The sequence below is a fragment of the Xenopus laevis genome, chromosome 8L (genome assembly GCF_017654675.1).
Source record: "Xenopus laevis strain J_2021 chromosome 8L, Xenopus_laevis_v10.1, whole genome shotgun sequence".
NCBI classification, from domain to species: domain Eukaryota; kingdom Metazoa; phylum Chordata; class Amphibia; order Anura; family Pipidae; genus Xenopus; species Xenopus laevis.
Window position 1 is genome coordinate 62323789 of NC_054385.1, and position 22554 is coordinate 62346342.

The 22554-nt window shown below is 40.0% G+C and overlaps 1 protein-coding gene across 1 annotated transcript; it reads left to right on the top strand.

Annotated features, from left to right (window-relative positions):
• The first annotated feature begins 4296 nt into the window (after positions 1 to 4296).
• On the top strand, positions 4297 to 20868 carry ptgir.L (prostaglandin I2 receptor L homeolog). Its single transcript, XM_018230045.2, has 2 exons — positions 4297 to 5496; positions 20021 to 20868. Exons 1-2 carry the CDS (start codon positions 4696 to 4698, stop codon positions 20363 to 20365), a joined length of 1146 nt encoding a protein of 381 aa, XP_018085534.1. The 5' UTR covers positions 4297 to 4695; the 3' UTR covers positions 20366 to 20868.
• The last annotated feature ends 1686 nt before the right edge of the window (positions 20869 to 22554 follow it).

Here is a 22554-nt window from a genome sequence, read left to right on the forward strand (position 1 = left end):
CCCTCCCCTTTATTCGTGCAAATTTTCATTATCTGGACCAGAGCAATGGGGATTGGTGCACGGGAAATTTAAAAAATAATTGTATCTCCAAGGCATCCCCAGTGTTTTTGAGCCAATGTGGGTGTGGTTGGGCAGCATGCCTCCCCCTAAAATCTTGCCACCCTAGGCCCGGGCCTAGGTGGCCTTTCCACAAATCTGGGCCTGATGTTGGGTTGGATGTCATAGTTTGGGGTATGATCAAGGTAACATAAATGGTGAATAAACTCAAGTCAAGGTTTTTTCTAGCAATGACAGGATTGATATTAAAGGGCTTGTTGTTCACCTTCTTTTATGTACTCTTAGTATGATGTAGGGAGTCATATTCTCAGACCAACTGTTTTTTTTTTTTTTTTTGAGTTACTTGGCTTTTTTATTCAGCAGCTCTTCAGTTTGTAATTTAAGCAATGCGGTTGCTGGGGACCAAATTACCCCAATTAATTCAATTAATTTGAATAAGAGACTGGAATATGAATAGGGAAGGCTTGAATAGAAAGATGAGTAACAAAAAATGAGCAATAACAATAAATTTGTAGCATTACAGAGCATTTGTTTTTAGATGGAGTCAGCTTTCCAGTGAAAGCTGGAAAGAGTCAGAAGAAGAAGGCAAATAGTTTAAAAATCATACAAAATAAATAATGAAAACCAATTGAAAATTTTCTTAGAACTGAACATACTAAAAGTTAACTTAAAGATGAACCTTTAGTTCTTTAGAAGTGAAAGACAGATAAACCCAGGAACCACTCAAAAAGAGGAATAGAATATGTAACATAAATAATATTTTCAGTGGTTTCAAAGTTATTTGGAAATGTAATTGCAACTGAAAGCAGTAATTGTTGATCTTGCTCTGTTCTCTCGTTTTGATTCTTTAAACAATATAGCAGCAATCTGTTCTTGTTTCAGTTCTGTTAATCAGCTGACTGCTGCTTTATCGTTTCAGGAGTCTGAACCACAAGTACAGAGAATAAAACTAGTGAGAGAGATTCTGCATTCAATTAGCAACACTTAAAAATAACTTTACAAATAACGTTAAAGTAATAGAACATTTTCCATTAATGTATATTTGTATATTGTATAGAATAACATTGTATTATAAAAAAAACAACTTTTTTTTGCACTTGATACCCCTTTGTAGGAAGCTAAAAACAAAGAATATGAAGAAGGTGACCCAAAGCTATGGAGCATCTTTTAAGCATCTGCTCTTATCCATCAGACTGATGTGTAGACTATACCATCTCATTTCTGATTTGGCCATCCACATGAATGACCAAACAGCAACAATCCAATACTCTGCTCTGATTAAGTGCATTATTAGTGCATTTTTAATTGAGGCAGACCAACTGATATTGGATATATATACAAGCTTGATGTGTTTAAGAATCATCAATACACAGAATACATCCTTGCGTAATTCTGCTATGCCTTTAAGTAGAAATGCAGGTGTGCCGGGTGTGGTGGGGCTACTCATTTTTGCAGATGCAGTGGAGGCTCTGGGATATGCTGGAGGTGACGTGTTCTCTGGATAACCACACCCCTAAAGTTCCAGCAGATATCTGTATGTTTATTAGGTGTGTGTATGTGGGGTGTGTGCATTTATTTCTAGTGATAAGACCCGGAAAGAACAAGAGAGGTAGGTCCGGGGTTAATGCAAGATGTGAAAATAATAAGTATTTCGAAGATGTGGAAAAAAAGATGTATATATTGTACAGAAACTCATAAACACAAATCAAATCAAATTGTTTAATGGTTGAGTTTGAGGAATGTGTAAAATAGATATTTATTTTATTTACTTTGAACCACCACTCACTGACTGTGTCATACAACAGAGTTTGCATATATGTGCTACTGTTTTATTGAAAAATATAAATTATGGAGAGTAAATGCAGGCAACAAACTAATGCTATGTAATGAAGAGAGTTATGCATGATCTGAGACCTGGGAGAAATGGCTGTGGGACGCCATACTGTTAGAGAAGCATGGCATGGCAGAATGGCTGGATACATGCAAAATGATAAAAGTGGTTCTGCAGAGCTATAAAAGTCTGGAGTGCCATTGTCTATCCAGGCCATCAAAAGTAAAGCCTTCCAGTTGTTTTTCAAACTACATACTGGGATACACTGCATGACCAGATTATATTAAACTGATGATGTTGTTTGCAGAATTCTATGAAGCTCTTGGGTTAACTGGAAGCTGTGCAAATCTCTTTTGAGGGCAACGTTTGCTGTGTGGGCCTCCAGCTGGACCTAGTGTAAGAGATATAACACTATGAGAAGAGTTAGGAAACAATCACAAACACCACACAGCAAGTAGGCATTTAGTTATAGGTCTCTGGCAACAGCTGGTTAGTCCCATTAGTGCTTTCTCAAGACTGACCTTGCAAGGTATCAGCTACAGGTGAAATAAATAGCACAGGGAAGGCCATGTCTCAGATTAACACAGTGCAGGCTGCATTACTGATATATAGCATTATACAGGAGTGTAACTACAGAGGAAGCAGACCCTGCAGTTGCAGGGGGGCATTAAAGCTGTAATTAATGAGCAATTTCAAAATATCTTTATAGAATAGGTCAATTTACCAATTGACTGGCCCTATATTTAATTTGCTGTTACGCCACTGGCATTATACACTATTTCCTAAGGAAACCTATCCAAATTCAGAAGTTAAATACTGTGCCGAAAAACAATGTATATTATAATGTAAATTAGGATAGCTTTTTGGCGAAAAAGTACTTTTCCAATGGAAATTTACTACATTGCTGTTAAGATAACAAACTACTAAGAAACAGAGCAATTGACATATCCAAAGGTCTCATGGTATTTCCCTCTATGGAAAATGTGTCAGATACAGAACTCCCTTTATTTGTTGCTCCCCTTTATGGCTCTAGCTGCCAAGATCTACCTTAGAAGCCTATGCCAATACCAGAATAGCTAGGCAATATTTCAGACAGCAATAAGCAAATGCTCAGTTAGTCTGTGCCAAGGCATTTGCTGGCATGGGTGACTACATAAGATTCTGCAGAACCCTTGGGTACATATTAAAGTAGATCACTGTTCCCTTGATTCTAAATTATTTTACAGTCAGTTTTTTGTAGACCTCGTGTTATGGTCTCATTTAGTTAATGTGTTTTCAAAGTGTTTTCAATCAAGTTGGATTTACAGCAATACTAATGGGTATCATTTATGTAGTGCTACAGAAATCATCAGCCTCTGCTGTATCTAATGTATGGCACTATCCTGACACACCACTTTATATTATAGTCTGCTCTAGATCGGGTTTCCAGCTGTTTTTATGGAACTTTTTTTTAATGCTTTGGACCAATCCAAGCCCCCACTGGTACCCTATCATATCAATGGCCCTTAAATATGATTATTTCTTAAATAAGAAATCTATTGAATGTTTACATTTCTAGTAACGAACTAGGAATAGGCTAGGCAGCGGAGGCACCTACCTAGGGTGGAACTGTTTGGGAAAAGTGGGGGGCGCTATTGCAAATGTCTATTACTGGATTTTTATTTTCAATAATAGCTTGATGTCTCTCCTCCCCTGTCCCGTTTAAGTTGGTCTCTGCTTGACACTTAACTATGCCAGACAGAGGGTAATATATTAGCCTCCAAAAGGGGTAAAGTCTATAACCACAATCTCCATAGGGTAGAGATATATATATATATTTATACTTAACACATATAAACAGGCAGGCAGTTCACTGACACAGGCTGATTTCTGCTGTCTGATCTTTCTAAACAGACTGTCTCTGGTCATCATCTCTTTGCTGCTTTCACATTGCATTCCCCTGGGAGCTGCAGCATGTGTGAGAGCCCGAGTGTTCAGGCATTATGTCTGTTCTACAATTTCTTTTGACAACGTCAGGCTTAAGTGGCAGCCGATGTAACAAAGTGGTGGAAGTGTAGTTGTCACACAGTCTGGCTGACATATACTAACACATACACACATAGTTTTACTGTAACCTTCCTCTTGAATCATATTTCTCTGTCAAATACTCTTGACACTTTAACTTGTAGTTATGTTTTGTACATTGTCACACAAAGTCACTTCAGTTGTCTCTGATGGATATCTGCTGTCCTAATTGCCCGTCTGACTGTTCAGTTTCTGACTGTTCTTGTATCTGTCAGTTTTTCTTGAGTTTCTTCCAATATCTAACTGACGCTCTCTCCCTCCTATTCTATGCCTGTCTCATTCTCCTCCCCCTCCCATGTCATTTTCCCTGGAGTACAAACCACTGTCAGATTAGAGTCAGGGCAAGCAACAGACAAGTGTACAGGAGAGAGGGGAAGTAACAGGGCATCAAGAGAAAGGGACTGATGATGACAGAAACAGAAGTAGAAAAATTCAAATGAGAAGATTTTATAGTGGAAAAACTTAGTAAGAGATTCTGCATAAAAGATATTAATAGGAGGAATGAGACAAAAATATGCAAGAAAAGGTAAAAAGGACCAGTGAAAGTGTAGTTAGGGTTTAATCAGAAGCAGTGTGAGCTGCATGGGAAGAGAGGGTGGGAGACAGGTAAGAGAGATTTAGAGGGAGGGGAGAAAAAAGTAAAGAAAATTGAAGAAAGAAGGAACGACTACAGTGAACAAGACAGGCAAATGCTGCCGACAACCTTGGAACCCTGCTGAAGCACTAGCTGTCTGGACCCTACCATGCCCATCTCCTGTGAGAATGCCACGAGAGTACATGAGAATAGCCACCCTGCAATCAGCACCCTGATGTTTGCTGCTGGGGTGGTGGGCAATCTTTTAGCTCTGGGCATTCTAGGTGTGCATCGGAGAGAAAGGAGAGCCCGTGCATCACCATTCTGGGTTCTAGTGACTGGTCTGGCAGTGACAGACCTCCTGGGCACTTGTATACTAAGCCCTGTAGTCTTTGTTTCTTATGCTCAACAGTCATCCATCCTGGCACTGGGCGCAGCACCTCTTTGCCATCTCTTTGCTTTTGCCATGACCTTCTTCAGCTTAGCTTCTATGATGCTCCTCTTTTGTATGGCACTGGAGCGGTGCCTGGCAATCAGTCATCCCTACATGTATTCTCAACATGCCTGGGGACACCGTCTGGCCCATGCTGCCATTCCTGTTTCCTATGTTCTGGGAGCCCTACTCTGTGCTCTGCCTCTGGTCGGAGTAGGGGAACATAAACAGTATTGCCCAGGCACTTGGTGTTTCATCAGAATGACAGTACCAGGAGACAGGGAGAGTGGAGCACTAGCCTTTTCCTTGCTTTATGCCAGTCTTACTGGGCTTCTCATTGTGGCCATAGTTATTTGCAATACCTCAGTGACTGCCAGCCTTTGTCAAATGCGGAAAGGACAGAAGGCGCGAAGAGGCTCCTTGCGCAGATGTGGTGCTCGTGGCTGGCTTCTGGGAGCAGGAGAGGAGGAGTTGGAACATTTAATCCTCTTGGCACTGATGACCGTTATTTTCATGGTGTGCTCTGTACCCTTAACTGTAAGTACTGGAGACAAAAGGAGACATTTGTATGTAGGGCAGCTTGTAAGAGGCTAAAATTCAAAGTCGCAAGGCGAGGCAGAATCTGTTGTATAAGGAAGTGGGAGATACTCTGTGTGTATTTGCAAAAGGCATAATGTATGTGTGTGTGAGAATGAGTCATTTGACTATGAGAGCAAAAATGTCAGTGAAATGGGAGGATATTGCAAGATGACTGAAGCTGCAAGTGGGGAGCTAAAGTAGTACTAACTGTGTTAATGGAATTATATGTGTTTATGTACATCCAGTCAGGGCCGCCATTAGAAATCACGGGGCCCCGTACAACAAAATTTTTGGGGCCCCCTGGGCCCCGCCCACACTGACGACCAAGCTCCGCCCCATATCCCGCCCACATCGCAGTTAAAAGACCACACAGACATCAGCGCTAAAAAAGTAACCCCCCCCCCCCACACAAGTTGTAAAAAGCTATTGATGGTCAGGGCCCCCTTATAAAAAAAATTGGGGCCCCAAAAAAAAAAAAATAAATTTTTTTTTTTTTTTAAAAACATTGGTGGCAGGGGCCCCCTGTTAAAAAAAACTTGGGGCCCCAACAAAAAAAAATGTAAAAAAAACTAAAAAATAAACAAACATTGGTGGCAGGGGCCCCCTTCTAAGTTAAAAACAAATTGGGGCCCCAAAAAAAATTTGAAAAAAAATTAATTTTTTTTTGAAAAAAAAAAAAAACATTGGCGGCAGGGGCCCCCTTATAAATTAAAAACAAATTGGGGCCCCAAAAAAAAATTTGAAAAAAAATTAATTTTTTTTGAAAAAAAAAAAAAACATTGGCGGCAGGGGCCCCCTTATAAGTTAAAAACAAATTGGGGCCCCAAAAAAAAATTTGGAGAAAAAAAAATTTTTTTGAAAAAAAAAAAATGGTGGCAGGGGCCCCCTTACAAGTTAAAAACAAATTGGGGCCCCAAAAAAAATTTAAAAAAAAAATAATTTTTTTTGAAAAAAAAAAAAAACTGGTGGCAGGGGCCCCCTTACAAGTTAAAAAAATTTGGGGCCACCAAAAAGAAAATTAATTTTTTTTTTAAAAAAAAAACCCAAAAAAAAACAATGGTGGCAAGGGGCCCCTTACAAGTTAAAAAAAAAATTGGGGCCCCAAAAACAAAAGTTTTAAAAAAAAGATTGGTGGCAGGGGCCTATAGAATATTAAAATAATACATTGGTGGCCAGGGGATTAAAAAAAAAAAAAACACAAACTGGTGTTCAGTAGAATTGAACTCATGGCTTCAGTACTTCAACTTCGCCTCCTTTCGTGACTTCGGGTCTTTTCACCGCTTCAGGACTTCGGCTTCGGCTGTTTTCGTGACTTCGGGTCTTTGCGCTGCTTCAGGACTTCGGCTTCGGCTGTTTTCGTGACTTCGGGTCTTTTCGGCGCTTCGTGACTTCGGGACTTCGGCTTTTTCCGTGACTTCGGGTCTTTTCGTCGCATCGGCTTCGGCTTTTCGGCACTTCCGCATTCGGCACTGAAGAGGCAAGACGTACGGCTCGGGCGCTCGTAAGGGGGGCCCGGATCTTCAAAAAAATGCAGCGCTGCCGGGCCCCCCTTCATGCCCGGGCCCGGTACGCTTGTCCCCCCTGTCCCCCCCTGATGGCGGCCCTGCATCCAGTTATATGTATAGATTTATTCTAACTAACTTCTACATTATAAATTGCAACCGGGTCAACTGGGAACATTGGCAACTTGTGTGCATGAGACCATAGGATAAGAGGAACATTTTAGTGTTTGTTAAGAATAATGCAAATGTATCTGTGTGTGTGTGCGTGGAAGTGAGACAGATACTGTGTGCATTAGGTTTAGAGTGCAATTATACATATGTGGGTTAGAGGCTGCCACTGTTTGCACAAAAAGTGAAGGACAGTGCTGTGTTTGTATAAAGATTGTCTCTGTGTGTGAAAAAGGCTATCATCACACAAATATATCCTTCATATGCAAGGGACACACTGTGTGCTTCAATCAAAGTATTCTGGCAGAACTTGAGCACAAGCAAAACAAGGAAATGTAAAGGGAAAAGACAGCTAGATTATAAATCAGGGGTGAAAATGTCACAACATAGGGAAGGGGGAGAGAAGACTAGATTATAAGAGGGAGTGGAAAACTGGTACCACGCCATGCAGGAATGCTGAAGTTGTGGATATGTCTGAGGAGAAGTTTTTACATTTTTCTTCATATGGGGAGAACAATGTTTTGTATGATGTGGGCAGAAAGCAGGAGTTTTGTATTTGTACATTGCTGGAGAAGGTTTGCATAGTTGGTATTTAAAATTGGTACTTGATGTGCTTTCACTGTTTATTAGAGTTAAAGGGACACTATCAATTGTGAGGGTGTTTTTGCTGATTTTTTCATTATGCTTTAAATAATTACTTCCGTTTCAAATATTATTTTACACAGATAACTTCCAGATCAATCAATACTGATTTGGCCCACAAGAATTGAGTGCTAAGGCCGATAATATCATGACCCACACTCCAATTGTGCAATTCTGAATGTGTTTCCAAGTGATTGGGACACTAATGCAACTTGCAGTGATACAATCTCCACAGGGGTTGTCTTAGAATGGCATAATTTCCCACATACTGATGTAATAGCAGCACTGTGTTCCCATTTACTTGACCCAACATCCGGAAATTGCAATTTGCACTATGGGTTGTGTTCATAAATGAGGATTACTGTGTTCTGACACTAGGGGAGTTATTTACTAAACTCCGAATGCAAAAATCCTGTTAAATTAGTTTTTTTTTTTTTTTTTATAAAATCTGACTTTTAAAAAATCGCTAATATTTCAGAATTTATTAAACCCCGAGGATGGAAAACTCAGAATCAGAAAATCCGGCAGCCTTGGAAAGCACTGGCAAAATGGTGCAAAATAGCCATCTCACCATTTACCACTTCCTTCTAGATAAATATAATACATTAGATCAGATTGCCTTCAAGTCAAGTCAAGTGGATTTTATAGGCCCTTCATAAACATCTTAAAGGAGAAGGCAAGGCACCTTTTACTTGGGGGTGCCAACGGTTAGGCACCCCAAGTGATTATATATACTCATACCCCTATCAGCAGAAAACTGCACCAGCTCGTGGTTCCTCCAGTGAGCACCACGTATTGATCGCTTACGGCTTTTTCTCTCTTTGCGTGGGTGCGCATGCGCAGTAACACGAAATGCCGAACTTTAAAGGAAAACTATACCCCCCAAACAATGTAGGTCTCTTTAAAAAGATATTGCATAGAACAGCTCATATGTAAAATGCTGCTTCATGTAAATAAACCATTTTCATAATAATATACTTTTTTAGTAGTATTTGCCATTGGGTAATCATAAATAGAAATTTTCCATTTTAAAAAAATAAGGGCCACCCCCTGGGATCGTATGATTCACAGTGCGCACAAACACACCAAATAACCATACATGTTAGGTCACATGAGCCAATTAACGGACAGAGTTCTGTCTTTTGCTTCTTCACTTCTTCCTGTTACAGTTACAGTTGTAGTATTTCTGGTCAGGTGATCTCTGAGGCAGCACACAGACCATCATGAAATGGTGGTTCCAGGCAAGAAATGTGAAAGGGCAGTTTTTACTTAAATATGTATTCCAGTTTGGTAAGATTCTTTCATATGCCACTTAATTTGATATAAATATGTTGCTTAAGTATTCATTTTGGGGGTATAGTTTTCCTTTAACGAAGAAATTTGAAGAAAGAAAAAGAAGGAAGCTGATCGATCCATAGTGCTTGCTGGAATAACCCCAATAGGAGCACCAGCCCGGGGTGTGAGGTAAGTATATATAATCGCTTGGGGTGCCTAACTTTTGGCACGCCCAATTAAATATGCTTTTCCTTCTCATTTAAGAGCTGAGTAAACCTGGTTATACACTAATTGAGCCTAATTTGACAAGATGCCCAAAGAAGGAAACTATGCCCTATGAGTCTATAACAGGGAGCTGGACTCTTCGTCTTTGGGCCTATATAAATATCTGAAAGCAGGACAGCATATATAGAGGACTAGGGTACAGGCCTGGACTGGCAATCTGTAGGTTATGGCAAATGCCAGAGGGGCTGCTTTAAGTTGCCATAGACAGTAACTATTCTTTGGGCTGGTGGGGGCTGTTTATGTCTCTGTGTACCTTTAATGCCAAGGCTATTTTAAATATCAGTCCAGACCTGCTGAGTTGAGTAGAAGTTACAGTAGAGTGGGTAGTTAGCAAGGACAGTTTTGGGTCCTGATGGGGAGGCTGAGATTGGGGTAATTGTGTACCAGATAGGGACTAGAGGATCATTGTCTTAACATGTCATCCCCTGTGTTCATCACATATATATATGTGTGAGATGTTGATGTTACAAAGTAAAGGCCTTTCCTGCACCCCTTCCCTTGATGAGGAGCTTTTAATCATTGGTAGCAACTTTACAGGTGTATTTGATTATATGGCCCCTGTGTTAAAGGGATTCTGTCATGATTTTTATGATGTCGTTTTTATTTCTAAATCACACTGTTTACACTGCAAATAATTCACTCTACAATATAACATTTAATTCCTGAACCAGCAAGTGTATTTTTTCAACTTATAATATTGGTGTGTAGGCAGCCATTTCAGGTCACTTTGCCTGGTCATGTGCTTTCAGAAAGAGCCAGCACTTTAGGATGAACTGCTTTCGGACAGGCTGTTGTTTCTCCTCCTCAATGTAACTGAATGTGTCGCAGTGGGACCTTGATTTTTACTATTGAGTGCTGTTCTTAGATCTACCAGGCAGCTGTTATTTTGTGTTAGGGAGCTGTTATCTGGTTACCTTCCCATTGTTCTGTTTTTAAGCTGCTGGGGGGGGTGACAATATGTCTAGCCCCATGTCAGATTTCAAAATGGAATATAAAAAAATCAGTTTGCTCTTTTGAGAAACGGATTTAAGTGCAGAATTCCGCTAGAGCAGCACTATTTTTTTTAAAGGTTTTTACTTTGCGTTTTAAAACAAACAGCACACATTTAACAAACGAACAACATAGGCATTGTAGATGTAATTGGTCACGCACAACCACAACTTATTAGGAGGAGGATACATTTGGAGGATAAAGTATGTTACATATTAGTGTGTGTATTACATGTTACCTCTGTTCTCACAGGATTTAAGCATGCTAATATAGGATTTCATTTACTGAGAAAGAAATAGACATATTACATATATTATTTTGTACATTTGCATTTATTGAGTCTGTGGGTCTACTTCAGGACAGACCTCTAGCCAGGGCTAAGTCTGGGCACTGTTTGGGCACTGTCTGGCTATGTATGTTAACTTTATCACCGGGAGCCTATTATTGACCAGTTTTAACCACTGCTTTATGGTAGGGGTTGAGGGCTCATCCATGGCATGGCAATCTGCTTTTTGGCGTAAAAGAGGAGGGTTCTTAGTTAACATCTTGTTTTATTCAGAGGTGCCAGATCATCCACCAATCCCAGTAGGCACACCTCTGGTGTTAGTGCTCCAGGGAGCAGGATTTCATTAGTCAGGTAGGCTATTACCTTGGCCCAGAACCTTTGTATCAGGGGGCATGACCAAAGCAGATGGAAGATCCCAGTGTCCGGGTGCTGGCATTTGGGACAATTTCCATTGCGGCTTTTGTCCAATATTTGTGCAGTGCATGATACGGAATTGTACCATCCTATCTTTTGTAGAAATTAGAAAGCTGTACAGTTCCCCTGTTGCATATTCCAACGTATCGCCATCTAGAGCAGGAATAAGATCATTCAACTTAGTTTTAGCTTTGTTAAATTGACTATTAATGGTGGATATCAGTGTCTTGTACAGCCCAGAGACCAGTTTTTGTGGATTTGGATCCCACAGCCTGTCTTCATGTGGTTGGGTTTTAGTAGAGATAGCCAGGTTACCAAATTGAGCCGCAAAAGCATGTTGGAAATATCGGTGCCAAGCTATGTTTGGGTGATTTAATTTAGTTGCTAGTTGGGTACTGGTCGGAAAAGTTTTGTTTACTAAAAGATCTGGTAAGTGTCTTAACCCTAATTTTGGCCAGTACTCGAAGTCCGGTAGGTGAAGTAGGCACTGCTGATTGGAGTTTTTCCATAATGGGGTATAAGGGATGGAGCTTTTGAAAGAACCTTGGTGGCAGTTCAGGGGTGTCTTTGGCTTTCCTGTAGGGAAGCATTCCTTATTGCTTCTTGAGAGCCCGCCAGATTGGCATGTAGTGCTGTAAGTGGGTTTTCGGGGTCAGGGTTAAGCCAGTTATGTATGAGTGGTAGTTGGTTTGCATAGTAATACATTTTTAGGTGCGGGTGGATCAGCACTATTAACTGATGCGTTTTGAAAAAAGCATTTTTTCACATGACAGTATCCCTTTAAGTATCGGATCCTAATAAGGACCCATTGGTGAGGACCTCATGAACTTGCCAATGCAGTCCTTGCCCAATCTGATTTTATAATTTGCCCAACAGATATTTGGCCATATAATGAAAAGGCATGCTGTTGGGAGGCCAATAGTTTGCCAACTCAGTCTGGATAAAAAGAGTCTATGGGGCAGATTTACTAAAGGGCGAAGAGGCTAACACTAGCGACATTTCACCAGAAATCCCATCTGCAGGGACATTGCCAATTTACTAACATACGGGACCATCGCTAGCATTCATCCGCAATCTATCGGCAGGCGACTTTTCGCTCTTGCGAATAGTCGTTATTCCGCAAATTCAGTAAAGTGTGCATTTTACTGAACGTTACCTCTTTCGCCAGAGTTGACTTCACCACCTTAGACCAGGAAGTTTCATCTTTCTCATTCTTATGTGATTTACATCATATCCGGTCTGCCGGAAATGCATTAAAGTTGTAAAAACGATGGCGACATTTCCTTTTTTAAGAGGGATAGCCTGCAAAAATCCTAACTTTTTTTTGGGTTAACATTTTTCGCCAGACATTTGAGGGACATGGAACATTCCTTTTAGGGTGGGCTCATGTGTAGAGCATTATAGGATCTCATTTGTCTTTATTCAGGTTCCTTGGACATTTGTAATAAAAAGTGGCCACTTCAAGCATTTGCTCCATCTCTAATAAAGACGTCCATATGACTTTAATGTACCCGCCCTATTCAAATTGACCAAAGCGTAATCAATCTCTATTGTAATTTTGCTTTCAAACACTCACACTGCCAAATAAATGCTAGCAAAAAGTGAATCTGCCCCATGTCTAGAGAATGAAGGTAAAAGAGACCTTGGTGCTGTTTTTACCGACCGCTTAACAAATCCATTCCCTCCCTTTAGCTAGTATTAGAAATATATCTATTAAAGGATAAAACAGCACTACAAAGATGCCAGAGAATGTTTAAAAAAAAGCGATGGAAAAGTGTTTATACTAAGCACATTTTTTAGCTTTTTTTGGAAAATGATGGCATCTGAAGACTCATGTAATATGTGGAAAAGCACAAAATGGAATCTATGCAATCTAGTGTCACTGCAGCTACTAATAGACACAAGCAATTTGCCAATATAGGCATCATTCATGGACTTGTTAAATTAGAGGGCACATTGTGTGAGTTTTAGAAGACATGGGGTATATTTAGAGTAAAATTCCGCCACTCTCCATTCATTTCTATGGGATTTTGAAAGGCGTATTTATCAAAGGATGAACTTTCACTTTCATCCATTGATAAATACTGTTTTAAAAAATCCCATAGAAATGAATGGAGAGTGGTAGAATTTCCCTCTAGAGGACTGTGGTGATCTCTAACTTCACTCTTTGATAAATATACCCCTATGACTGCAAGTGCTGTATTAAGAAATAACTTTCTCCCAAAAGGAGCCTGTGAGAAGGATGTGATGTGTATTTATGTTTAACTGTTTCAAGTGATAACGCTCATAGAATCTATGATCTGGGCGCAAAAGTATGGAAGTGCCACGTGTAGTGCCACAGATTGCAGGTTCGCAGGGCAAGGGAGCAGATAGGTGATTTTTAAAGGCAAAATAAAGTTATAAATACCCCCCTCCCTGGTGATTATCTCTTACCTGATGTGGGAGAGTCACGGAGCAACGCTTGTCTTCTACTTCTTCATTGTTTGATGGCCCCAGTGAAAGACAAATGATAGAGTTGGTCTTTTCACTTTACTGCGCATATGCACCCAGTGTAATGAACCGAGAAGCAAAAGTAAATTGCTCAATGGTGCACTTATAAAATTGTCCGGTGCAGTTTTCAGCAAACAGGAGCACCAGCCAGGGTATCAGGGAAGCGATGCTTAACATTGGGCATTCCTCCAATGATTATAACTTTACTTCTGCTTCAAAGTGGCACTTCACTGCAGCAGACATCAAGGGAAATGTGCTGCTAATGTCTCTGCATTCTTGCACTATGCCCATTTGCCCAATTTATTCCATTGTACATAGGCTTGTACTTCTATACATCATATATCAAACTGTTCACATTTATGATGTTTAAGCCGAAATCTAAGGATGTGTGATATGCAGTAAAATGCAAGAAATTGTACCTTAAATTTGCTGTCTGAAAGTTTTAAGAAACAAAACATTTTTACCATTTTCATTCACGAGGGGTAATGAACTATAAAGAAAAAGGTTTGGTTATAACTGACCAGTAAATGGTACCTGCTGGTTGAAGTAGCAAACTTACCCCATTTTTTTCTGGGTCAGCTAATTTTTCTATATGTCAAGTAAAATGCAGGCAGTGTATTGGTGTTGCAGTAAACAAGTGTCACCCATGAAAAATTGTATCCACTATTTCTATTTTGGGGGTCCCTACATGCTACATTTTTTGTTAATCCTATGCAGCTTGTGCATCAAACTGTTCAGAAGATCCCCAGCATTCATATTTACATTTGCTTTATCCATGTACCTAAGGTCATGTGGGAGATAAATAATGCTTAATAATTCACCTGTTAAAATGCATAAGTAGCTATGGGCTACTACAGCTGGTCAATCTTTGGGGCTGGTTTACTAAAGGGCGAAGTGACTAATGCTGGTGATGATTCGACAGGGTTACCAATTTCAGGCACTTCGCCGATTTACTTAACAGGCGCAGGCGTATCTTCGCTAGCGAAAGAGACAGACGCTAGTGGTCATTCGTACTCTATCTCCAGGCGAATTTTCGATCTGGCAAATGGACGTTACTCCACGAATTCACTAAGATGCAGATTTTACTGAACATTACCTCTTTCGCCAGACTTGCCTTCGCCCGCTCAAACCAGGTGAAGTGCACTGGAGTGCATAGATCTTCCTCAATCTTCTGTTACTTACATCATATTTTTAGTGGAAAAAGTTTCTAAGTCCCAAAAAATGCTGGCGTATTTTCCTTTTTTCAAAACGATAGCCTGCAAAAGTTTGGTTTCCCCCATACATTTTCTAACATATGAACATAAACTATACAGTGGGCTCATGTGTAGGGCTGCAAAGCCGTCGCTGGTGAATTCTCGCCACTTAGTAAGTTTACCCTTTAGTGCCTTGTATTACATATGGAGAATATAGACCTTTTCACAGAAGTGTAGTTACACAAAAATGTAGGCAGATTTAGATTTAGTGTCCTGAAAAATACATCTGGCACCTAATACATGTGAAATGAGTAAAGTGTTTTTTTATAACTGATACATTAATAAATTGTAACCTGAATGTAGACAGGTCCTGAAAATGCCATTGTGAGCGGCAATACATGCATATAGTGCGTGAGAGATTGATGTTGGCTCCACATGTGAGGTGGTGCCTGTGTTCCTATCTCTGCATATCTTTATTCACAAAGAAAACACACATACAGTGATTTATACTTTATCTTCAGCTCCATCGTGCGTCACCCAATAAACAAAAGCAGAGAGTAACAGGATATCCTATAGCTACCCAGCAAAATGGTGTAGCATTAAACTTCTCAGCAGAGATTTTCACTTTTTGGAAGTCCAGCCCTTGTGTTGAGTTTTTCTGCCCTTAACTAAAATACAATTTCTGCTTTCATGACATACCATGATGTGAGATTTGACTTTTGTCATTTTTTTAAAATTACCACTGCTGGGATGACTAAGAGATGTACAGTAGGTTCCAGTTGACCTTGTTAAATAAAATACAAGCATATACATAGCTGTTTAAGATAGTCCTTCTTTTCCATTCACCATTACTATTGATGGCATGACCATTAACCCTGTTAATTCAGCACACTGTCTGGGGTTCATCCTTAACCAGTCTCTCTCCTTCTATAATCATATTAATGATACTGCCAAAATCTGCCGCTTCTTCCTCAGCAATATAGGCAAGATACGTCCCTTTCTTTCACACATAACAGCCAAAACACTAATTCATGCCCATACCCTATCCGATTTAGACTATTGCAATCTCCTACTAACTGGTCTTCCTGACTCCCATCTCTCTCACCTCCAATCAATCTTAAAGGGGAAGGAAACCTAGTCGGTGCAAACCCCCCACCCCCCCTCCCGTGTATTGCCCACCCTCCCTCCTCCCCCCTGGCCTACCCGTCCCTCTGGGCAAATGCCCCTAACTTGTTACTTACCCTTCTGCGCAGGTCCAGTCCAGGGAGTTCACAGACGACATCTTCTTCCACGCGATCTTCTTCCTGCTTTGAACGGCGTTTTGGCGCATGCGCAGTAGGATCATTTCGCCGGTACGGATCTACTGCGCATGCGCCAAAAGTCACGCGCATGCGCAGTAGATCGTACCAGCGAAATGATCCTACTGCGCATGCGCCGTTCAAACAGGAAGATCGCGTGGAAGAAGATGTCGTCTGTGAACTCCATGGACTGGACCTGCGCAGAAGGGTAAGTAACAAGTTAGGGGCATTTGCCCAGCGGGACGGGTAGGCCAGGGGGGAGGAGGGAGGGTGGGCAACAAACGGGAGGGGGGGTTTGCGCCGACTAGGTTTCCTTCCCCTTTAAATTCTGCTACTAGGATCCTCCTCCACTCTCCTAAGATGGAACCTGTTCAACCCAATAGCTGTCTGTCAAGCAAAGCGTATAAAATCATTCTGCCAACATTCAATGCCCTTCAGTCCTCACTACATTTCTTCACTTGCCTCACTGTACGTTCCTTGCAGTTTCCAGAGCCAGCTTTTTTTCACACCAACACATCTTGTCTCATACCCTTCTATGTTGCTGCTCCTTACCTCTGAATTTCCCTCCCTGAATTCCTGCTTAAGTAGTGCTCTTGCAATCTCCAAGAAAAAAATATTGGGGCAAATTCACTAAAGGGCGACACTTTGTGCCACTTTGCCAGGTGTACATTTGTTACCACTTCGCTAATTCACTAAAATGCGAAGTTGCGTCTCAGCAGCCGTATGCTGGCAAAGTTTCACTACTATTAATTCGCCAGCACAAGAATTTCTAAGCGATCTTTCGCTATGGTTCAATTCTGCCAACGCTTAGGTCAATTTAAATAGGGTGCATGCATATAGTAGTTTATATGTTTTTATTAGAGATGTTGGTGCAAATGCTTGAAGTGGCTACTTATGATTACAAATATCCAAGGAAGCAAAATAAAGAATAAAGAGATCCTCTAATGCCCTAGACATGAGCCCACCCTTAAACAAATGTGGCATGTCCCTCAAATGGTAAAAAAAAATGTTAACACAAAAATCTTTCATAGTTAGAACTTTTGAAGGCAATCTCGCTTTAAAAAATGAAAAAACGCCAGTGTTTTTTTAACAACTTTTATGACTTCCTGCATACAGAATATGTTACTGACATAAGATTGAGGGGGATGTAGCTTCATCTTATCAGTTTGTGAGGTCTAAGGTTGTGAAGGAGGTAACGTTCTATAAAATTTGCACTTTAGTGAATTTGAGTAACGATCATTCACCTGAGCTTAAATTCGCCTGGCGATAGGGCGTGAAACTGTGCTTGGGACGGTCTCTTTCGCTAGCAAATTGTCCTCTATGCCTGTTAGTTAATTAGCGATGTCCCCACGGATGGTGAATTTTCACTAGCAACGGCCACTTTGCCCTTTAGTAAATCTGCCCCAATGAGTCTACATTTTAGAGCACTAGAACATTAGTCTAGTCCTGGTACCAATTGGACAATGCATTTACCTTGTGCATTTTTCTCCTCCAATTTTTCCCTGTATGTTAGCCACCCACCTACTTAGACTGTAAGCTCTACAGGGCAGGGGCCTCCTTCCTACTGTTTTTCTTACAACGTATGAGCTGTGTGTATTGTGCATATTTATTATGTGACTTGTCCTCCCTGTGTGTACTTTTATATATTGTCATTTTATATATTGTACTTTTATGCCTTGTACAGCACTGCGGCTCCTTTACAGCACTTTACAAAGCATACCTACATACATATGTATATTAGTTTGGAAGACAGTTGTGGTGCAGCTAAAACATTTAAACTTGGGATAACAACTGGCCAGTTATCAGCAGCTGGTTCATTTACTAGAATATCATCAGCTATTTGGTTGCCTCCTGAGGGTATTAGCACATGGTGCAACTGCAAGTGTGGGAAAATGCTGGCACTATGGTAATCATCTGAACCCTGCTGGTGTAACTGCAAGTTACCTTTTTTTTTTAAACAATCATTTTCAGGCTAGCCCTCCTCTATTGATTTTCCAACCTGTCATTTAAACCTTTGCCTAGTCCACCAATAAATTGTTATACAAGAAAAATAATAAAATAGACTTAGAGATGCACCGAATCCACTTTTTTGGATTCGGCCGAACCTCCGAATCCTTGGCAAAAGATTTGGCCGAATACCAATCCGAATCCTAATTTGCATATGCAAATTAGGGGTGGGAAGGGGAAAACAATTTTTACTTCCTTGTTTTGTGACAAAAAGTCACGGGATTTACCTCCCCAAACCTAATTTGTATATTCAAATTAGGATACGGTTCAGCCTAGCAGAAGGATTCGCCCGAATCTGAATCCTGCTGAAAAAGGCCGAAATCTGGAATCCTGGATTTGGTGCATCCCTACTTAAAATGCAAATTGTCTCAGAATGGAAAAGTACTGATTTTTGTATTAGGGATTGTTCACCTTTGAGTTAACTCATAGGGGTATATTTTTCAAAGAGGGAAGTTAGAAGTCACCACAGTCCTCTACTGTGAAATTCCGCCACTTTCCATTCATTTCTATGGGATTTTTAAAAGAGTATTTATTAATGGGTGTAAGTGAAAGTTCATTCTTTGATAAATACGCCTTTCAAAATCCCATAGAAATTAATGGAGAGTGGCAGAATTTCACTTTAGCAGACTGTGGCGATCTCTAACTTCACTCTTTCATAAATATACCCCAATCTCTATTATTTGTCTTTAGGTTATTTAGCTTTTTATTCATCAGCTCTCCAGTATGCAAATTCAGCAATCTCATTGCTAGGGTCTAAATCAGCCTAGCAAACATGCAATGATTTAAATATGAGACTATAATATGAATAGGAGAGGACCTGAGTAGGAGGGTAAGCAATAAAAAGTAGCAAGAACAGAGCATTTGTTTTTTTAGGTGGGGTCAGTGACTCCCATTTAAAAGCTGGAAAGAGTCAGAAGGGAAAGGCAAATTATTAAAAATCTATTGAAAATAAATAATGAAGACCAATTAAAATGTTGCTTAGAATTGGTCATTCTATAACATAATAAAATTTAACTTAAATGTGAACCACCCCTTTAAGGATTAAAGGAAAAGTACAGATTTTTGTATTAGGGATTGTTCACCTTTGAGTTAATTTATATGGGTATATTTTTCAAAGAGTGTTAGAAGTTGCCACAGTCCTCTAGTGTGAAATGCCGCCACTTTGCATTCATTTCTATGAGTATTTATTAATGGGTGAAAGTTCATCTTTTGATAAATACGCCTTTCAAAATCCCATAGAAATGGAGAGTGGTGGAATTTCACTCAAGAGGACTGTGGCAATCTCTAACTTCACTTATATATTCACTTAATATACCCCTTAGTATGATGTAGAGAGTGATATTTCTGAGACAATGTGCATTTTTTTTTATTATTTGTGGTTTTTGAGTTATTTAGCTTTTTATTTAAAAACTCTCCAGTCTGCAATTTCAGCAATCTGGTTGCTACAACCAAAATTACCCTAGCAACCATGCATTGATTTGAATGAGAGATAGGAATATTCATTTGAGACAGTTGAAATAGAAAGATGAGTAATGAAAAGTATCAATAATAAAGTTGTAGCCTTACAGAACATTTGATTTTTTAGATGGGGTCACTGACCCCCATTGGACTGCTGAAAAGAGTCAGCAGAAAAAGGAAAATAATAAAAAAAAAACTATAAAAAAATAATAATAATGCAGACCAATTGAAATTTTCTTAGAATTGGCCATTTCAGAACATAGTACAATTTAACTTAAAGCTGAAACACTTCTTTAAGTATATTTTGGAAATTACATTTTTTACACAATCCATTTAATAAAGCAAGTGTTAATCGTCTTGAGAACAGCTCTGTTTTTACCCTTAAATCTAATCTGTGACCCATTCATTATTAAATGTTATAAATGCTATTTTAATACCCACAGTGGGTGACTTGCCTCTCTTTCTACCTTACAGCTGCGTGCTTTTCTAGGTGCACTTTATGAAGATGATAATGAATCAGGAGATCTACTGGCATTTAGATTCAGTGCCCTCAACCCCATCCTAGACCCATGGATCTTCATTATCTTCCGAGGATCTGTATTCAGGAAGCTCCGTTCTTTGCTTTGCTCTGGATGGAGCCACACTAACAAACCAACATGTGTCACTAGTTTCCTGGAACCTTCCAGCCCAGGATTCATACCGAGATCACCGGAATTGGTGCCGGTGGGCGACACACACTGTGCGGGGAATGTTCCAAGAGATTCTGAAAGAGAAGGCATGGTTGAACGAGAGGCTGCTTTACTTCCTCCACCACAATAAGATTTCATACGTGTGCAACAGACTGCAGTTGGCAAGAGAACTGAAACAAAAGTCAAACTTTTACCTAAAGGGGAAGCCGTGGTGAAGGACACAGACTAAGATGTTCTTAATATGCAAAAAAGGACTCTCATATACATTGAGGGAACATTTTAAAGTCAATGCCCTTTTTAACCCAGACAAAGACTTCATCAAAGAGGTTGTAATTTAAAGCTTTTGGGTCTCAAAAAGGAGATCCCTGAGTAAACCAGGACACATGCAACCCCTTTATCAATCAGACCAGTCACCTTAACACATTTTTGGTTCAAGCCACCCTTTTGAGTCTAATACTTGGTCAAAGACGTACAAAATTACTGGTCCCAGCGCATAGATTCAAATGTGGTATCGCTGCAAATTCCTAGGAGCCTGTGCCACACTCCCAAAGGTATACGATAAAGTCAGAATTGATGGAATAAACAGCTTCAAAGCAGTAATTTCAAACTGCATGTGTTTTTATTGTGCAGTGCAACACACTACATGTTTCGGGTAAAACCCTTTTTCAAGTGAAAACTACATGTTTCGGGTAAAAAGGGTTTTACCCGAAACATGTAGTGTGTTGCACTGCACAATAAAAACACATGCAGTTTGAAATTACTGCTTTGAAGCTGTTTATTCCATCAATTCTGACTTTATCGTAATACTTGGTCAAGGTCTCCCTTTTTGCTCATATCCAGGTTACAGACAAATGAAAAAGTTGCTGTTTGAATCATAGTTTATCAACAGCAGCAAATAAGTGTTCAGCCCAAATCCCACTCTAATTAACCTTTAAAGCTGGGCTTTAAGGAGCATCTAGACGTGCAAAAAGGCATACTCCATTCAATCTCAACCTAACTGGCCTTCAGGCTGGACCACTTAAAGAGTGCCAGCCCCGCAGTTTGGAAACCACTGCATTAGACAAACCATTCTATAATAGTGAACTACACTCAATATACTTGAGCCCAAGCACAATACATACTGTAGGTAGATAAATGTTCTTGTCTGTAATATAAAAGCACTTGGGAATCAAATGTGGTAACGCGTGGTTGTATGAATGGAAAGATGAGTGAATAAAAAGACAAAAGATAGATATAACCAATTGTTCAATAAATGGTCACGTAATTCTACTGAAAATAAAAATGGTCCTGCTTTTTGTCATTGTGTGCACAGTAACATGTTATAATACACAAGAGCCATGAATAGCCTCTAAATGATATCCTTATTAACGGTGCTTAGTGATTGGTTATAATTGGAGCTTAGTGATGTCATTTCTGTCACATGACTCACTGAAATTGTGCATTATAATAAATTAAGTAACCCCTGTTGCAAAATATGAGGATATTAGAAGTCACCTCAGAGTTGCATGACCTGAATAAAAACACTCAGCCTTAGGCCTTGTGTTTTTATATGGTCATGCAACTCCTCTGTAACTTATAATATCCTTACATTTTACAAGAGGGGGTACTTTATTCACTATAAAAACTAATGTTACAATTTTTTCTCTATGTCTGTAGTTATTTGGCCAGATCAGTAGCACTTCCATTGTATTTTAGTACATTTTTATTAAGCCATGGAGTGCTCCCACAACCTTTCCTTTTTGCATAATGTTAAAAATGTACTTCCAGAGTATTGCAGAGTCAGAGCAGCGGAGCTGGGGCCATCTTCAGCGATTCTTCAGTAAGTAAGCACGATATTGCCAGTTGTAGCAATATTCCAGTCCCGAACAACTGCGCATGCACCGAAAGCCACGGAAATTGCTGAAGGGACCCAAAGACTACTGAAGAGCCACAAGATGGCGCCTGTGAGCTCTGGTGTGCTAACTCTGCAAAGAGGGGTATTTACCAGCTTAGGGGCATTTACTTTTGTGAACACCTGTGCGTGGGGGGCGGCGAGCAGGGAGGGGGGGCTATAGAGGCTGTTTTTATTAGCAAGGGGGTTTAGTTCTCCTTTAAGACATCCTGTTTTCATAGGATGACATTGCCTGACACACTAAGCTTTCTAATCCTAAACAGTTTGATAAATGGTCCAGATTCGTTTGCTACAAGCCAGTTTTGTGCACTAACTGTAAACTGCCTGTCACAAGCTTTCCTATTCACGTCAGTATGTGTCAGACATTTCTGCGGCAGCTACATGTGCCGTTAGCCTTAAAAACGTAAAATAATGATTTATTTTCTGCA

Coding starts and splice junctions, on each gene's coding strand:
- ptgir.L (XM_018230045.2), top strand. CDS start 4,696: ATGCCCATCTCCTGTGAGAATGCCACGAGAGTACATGAGAATAGCCAC. Junction 5,497..20,020: donor TGTGCTCTGTACCCTTAACT/GTAAGTACTGGA, acceptor TCTACCTTACAG/CTGCGTGCTTTTCTAGGTGC.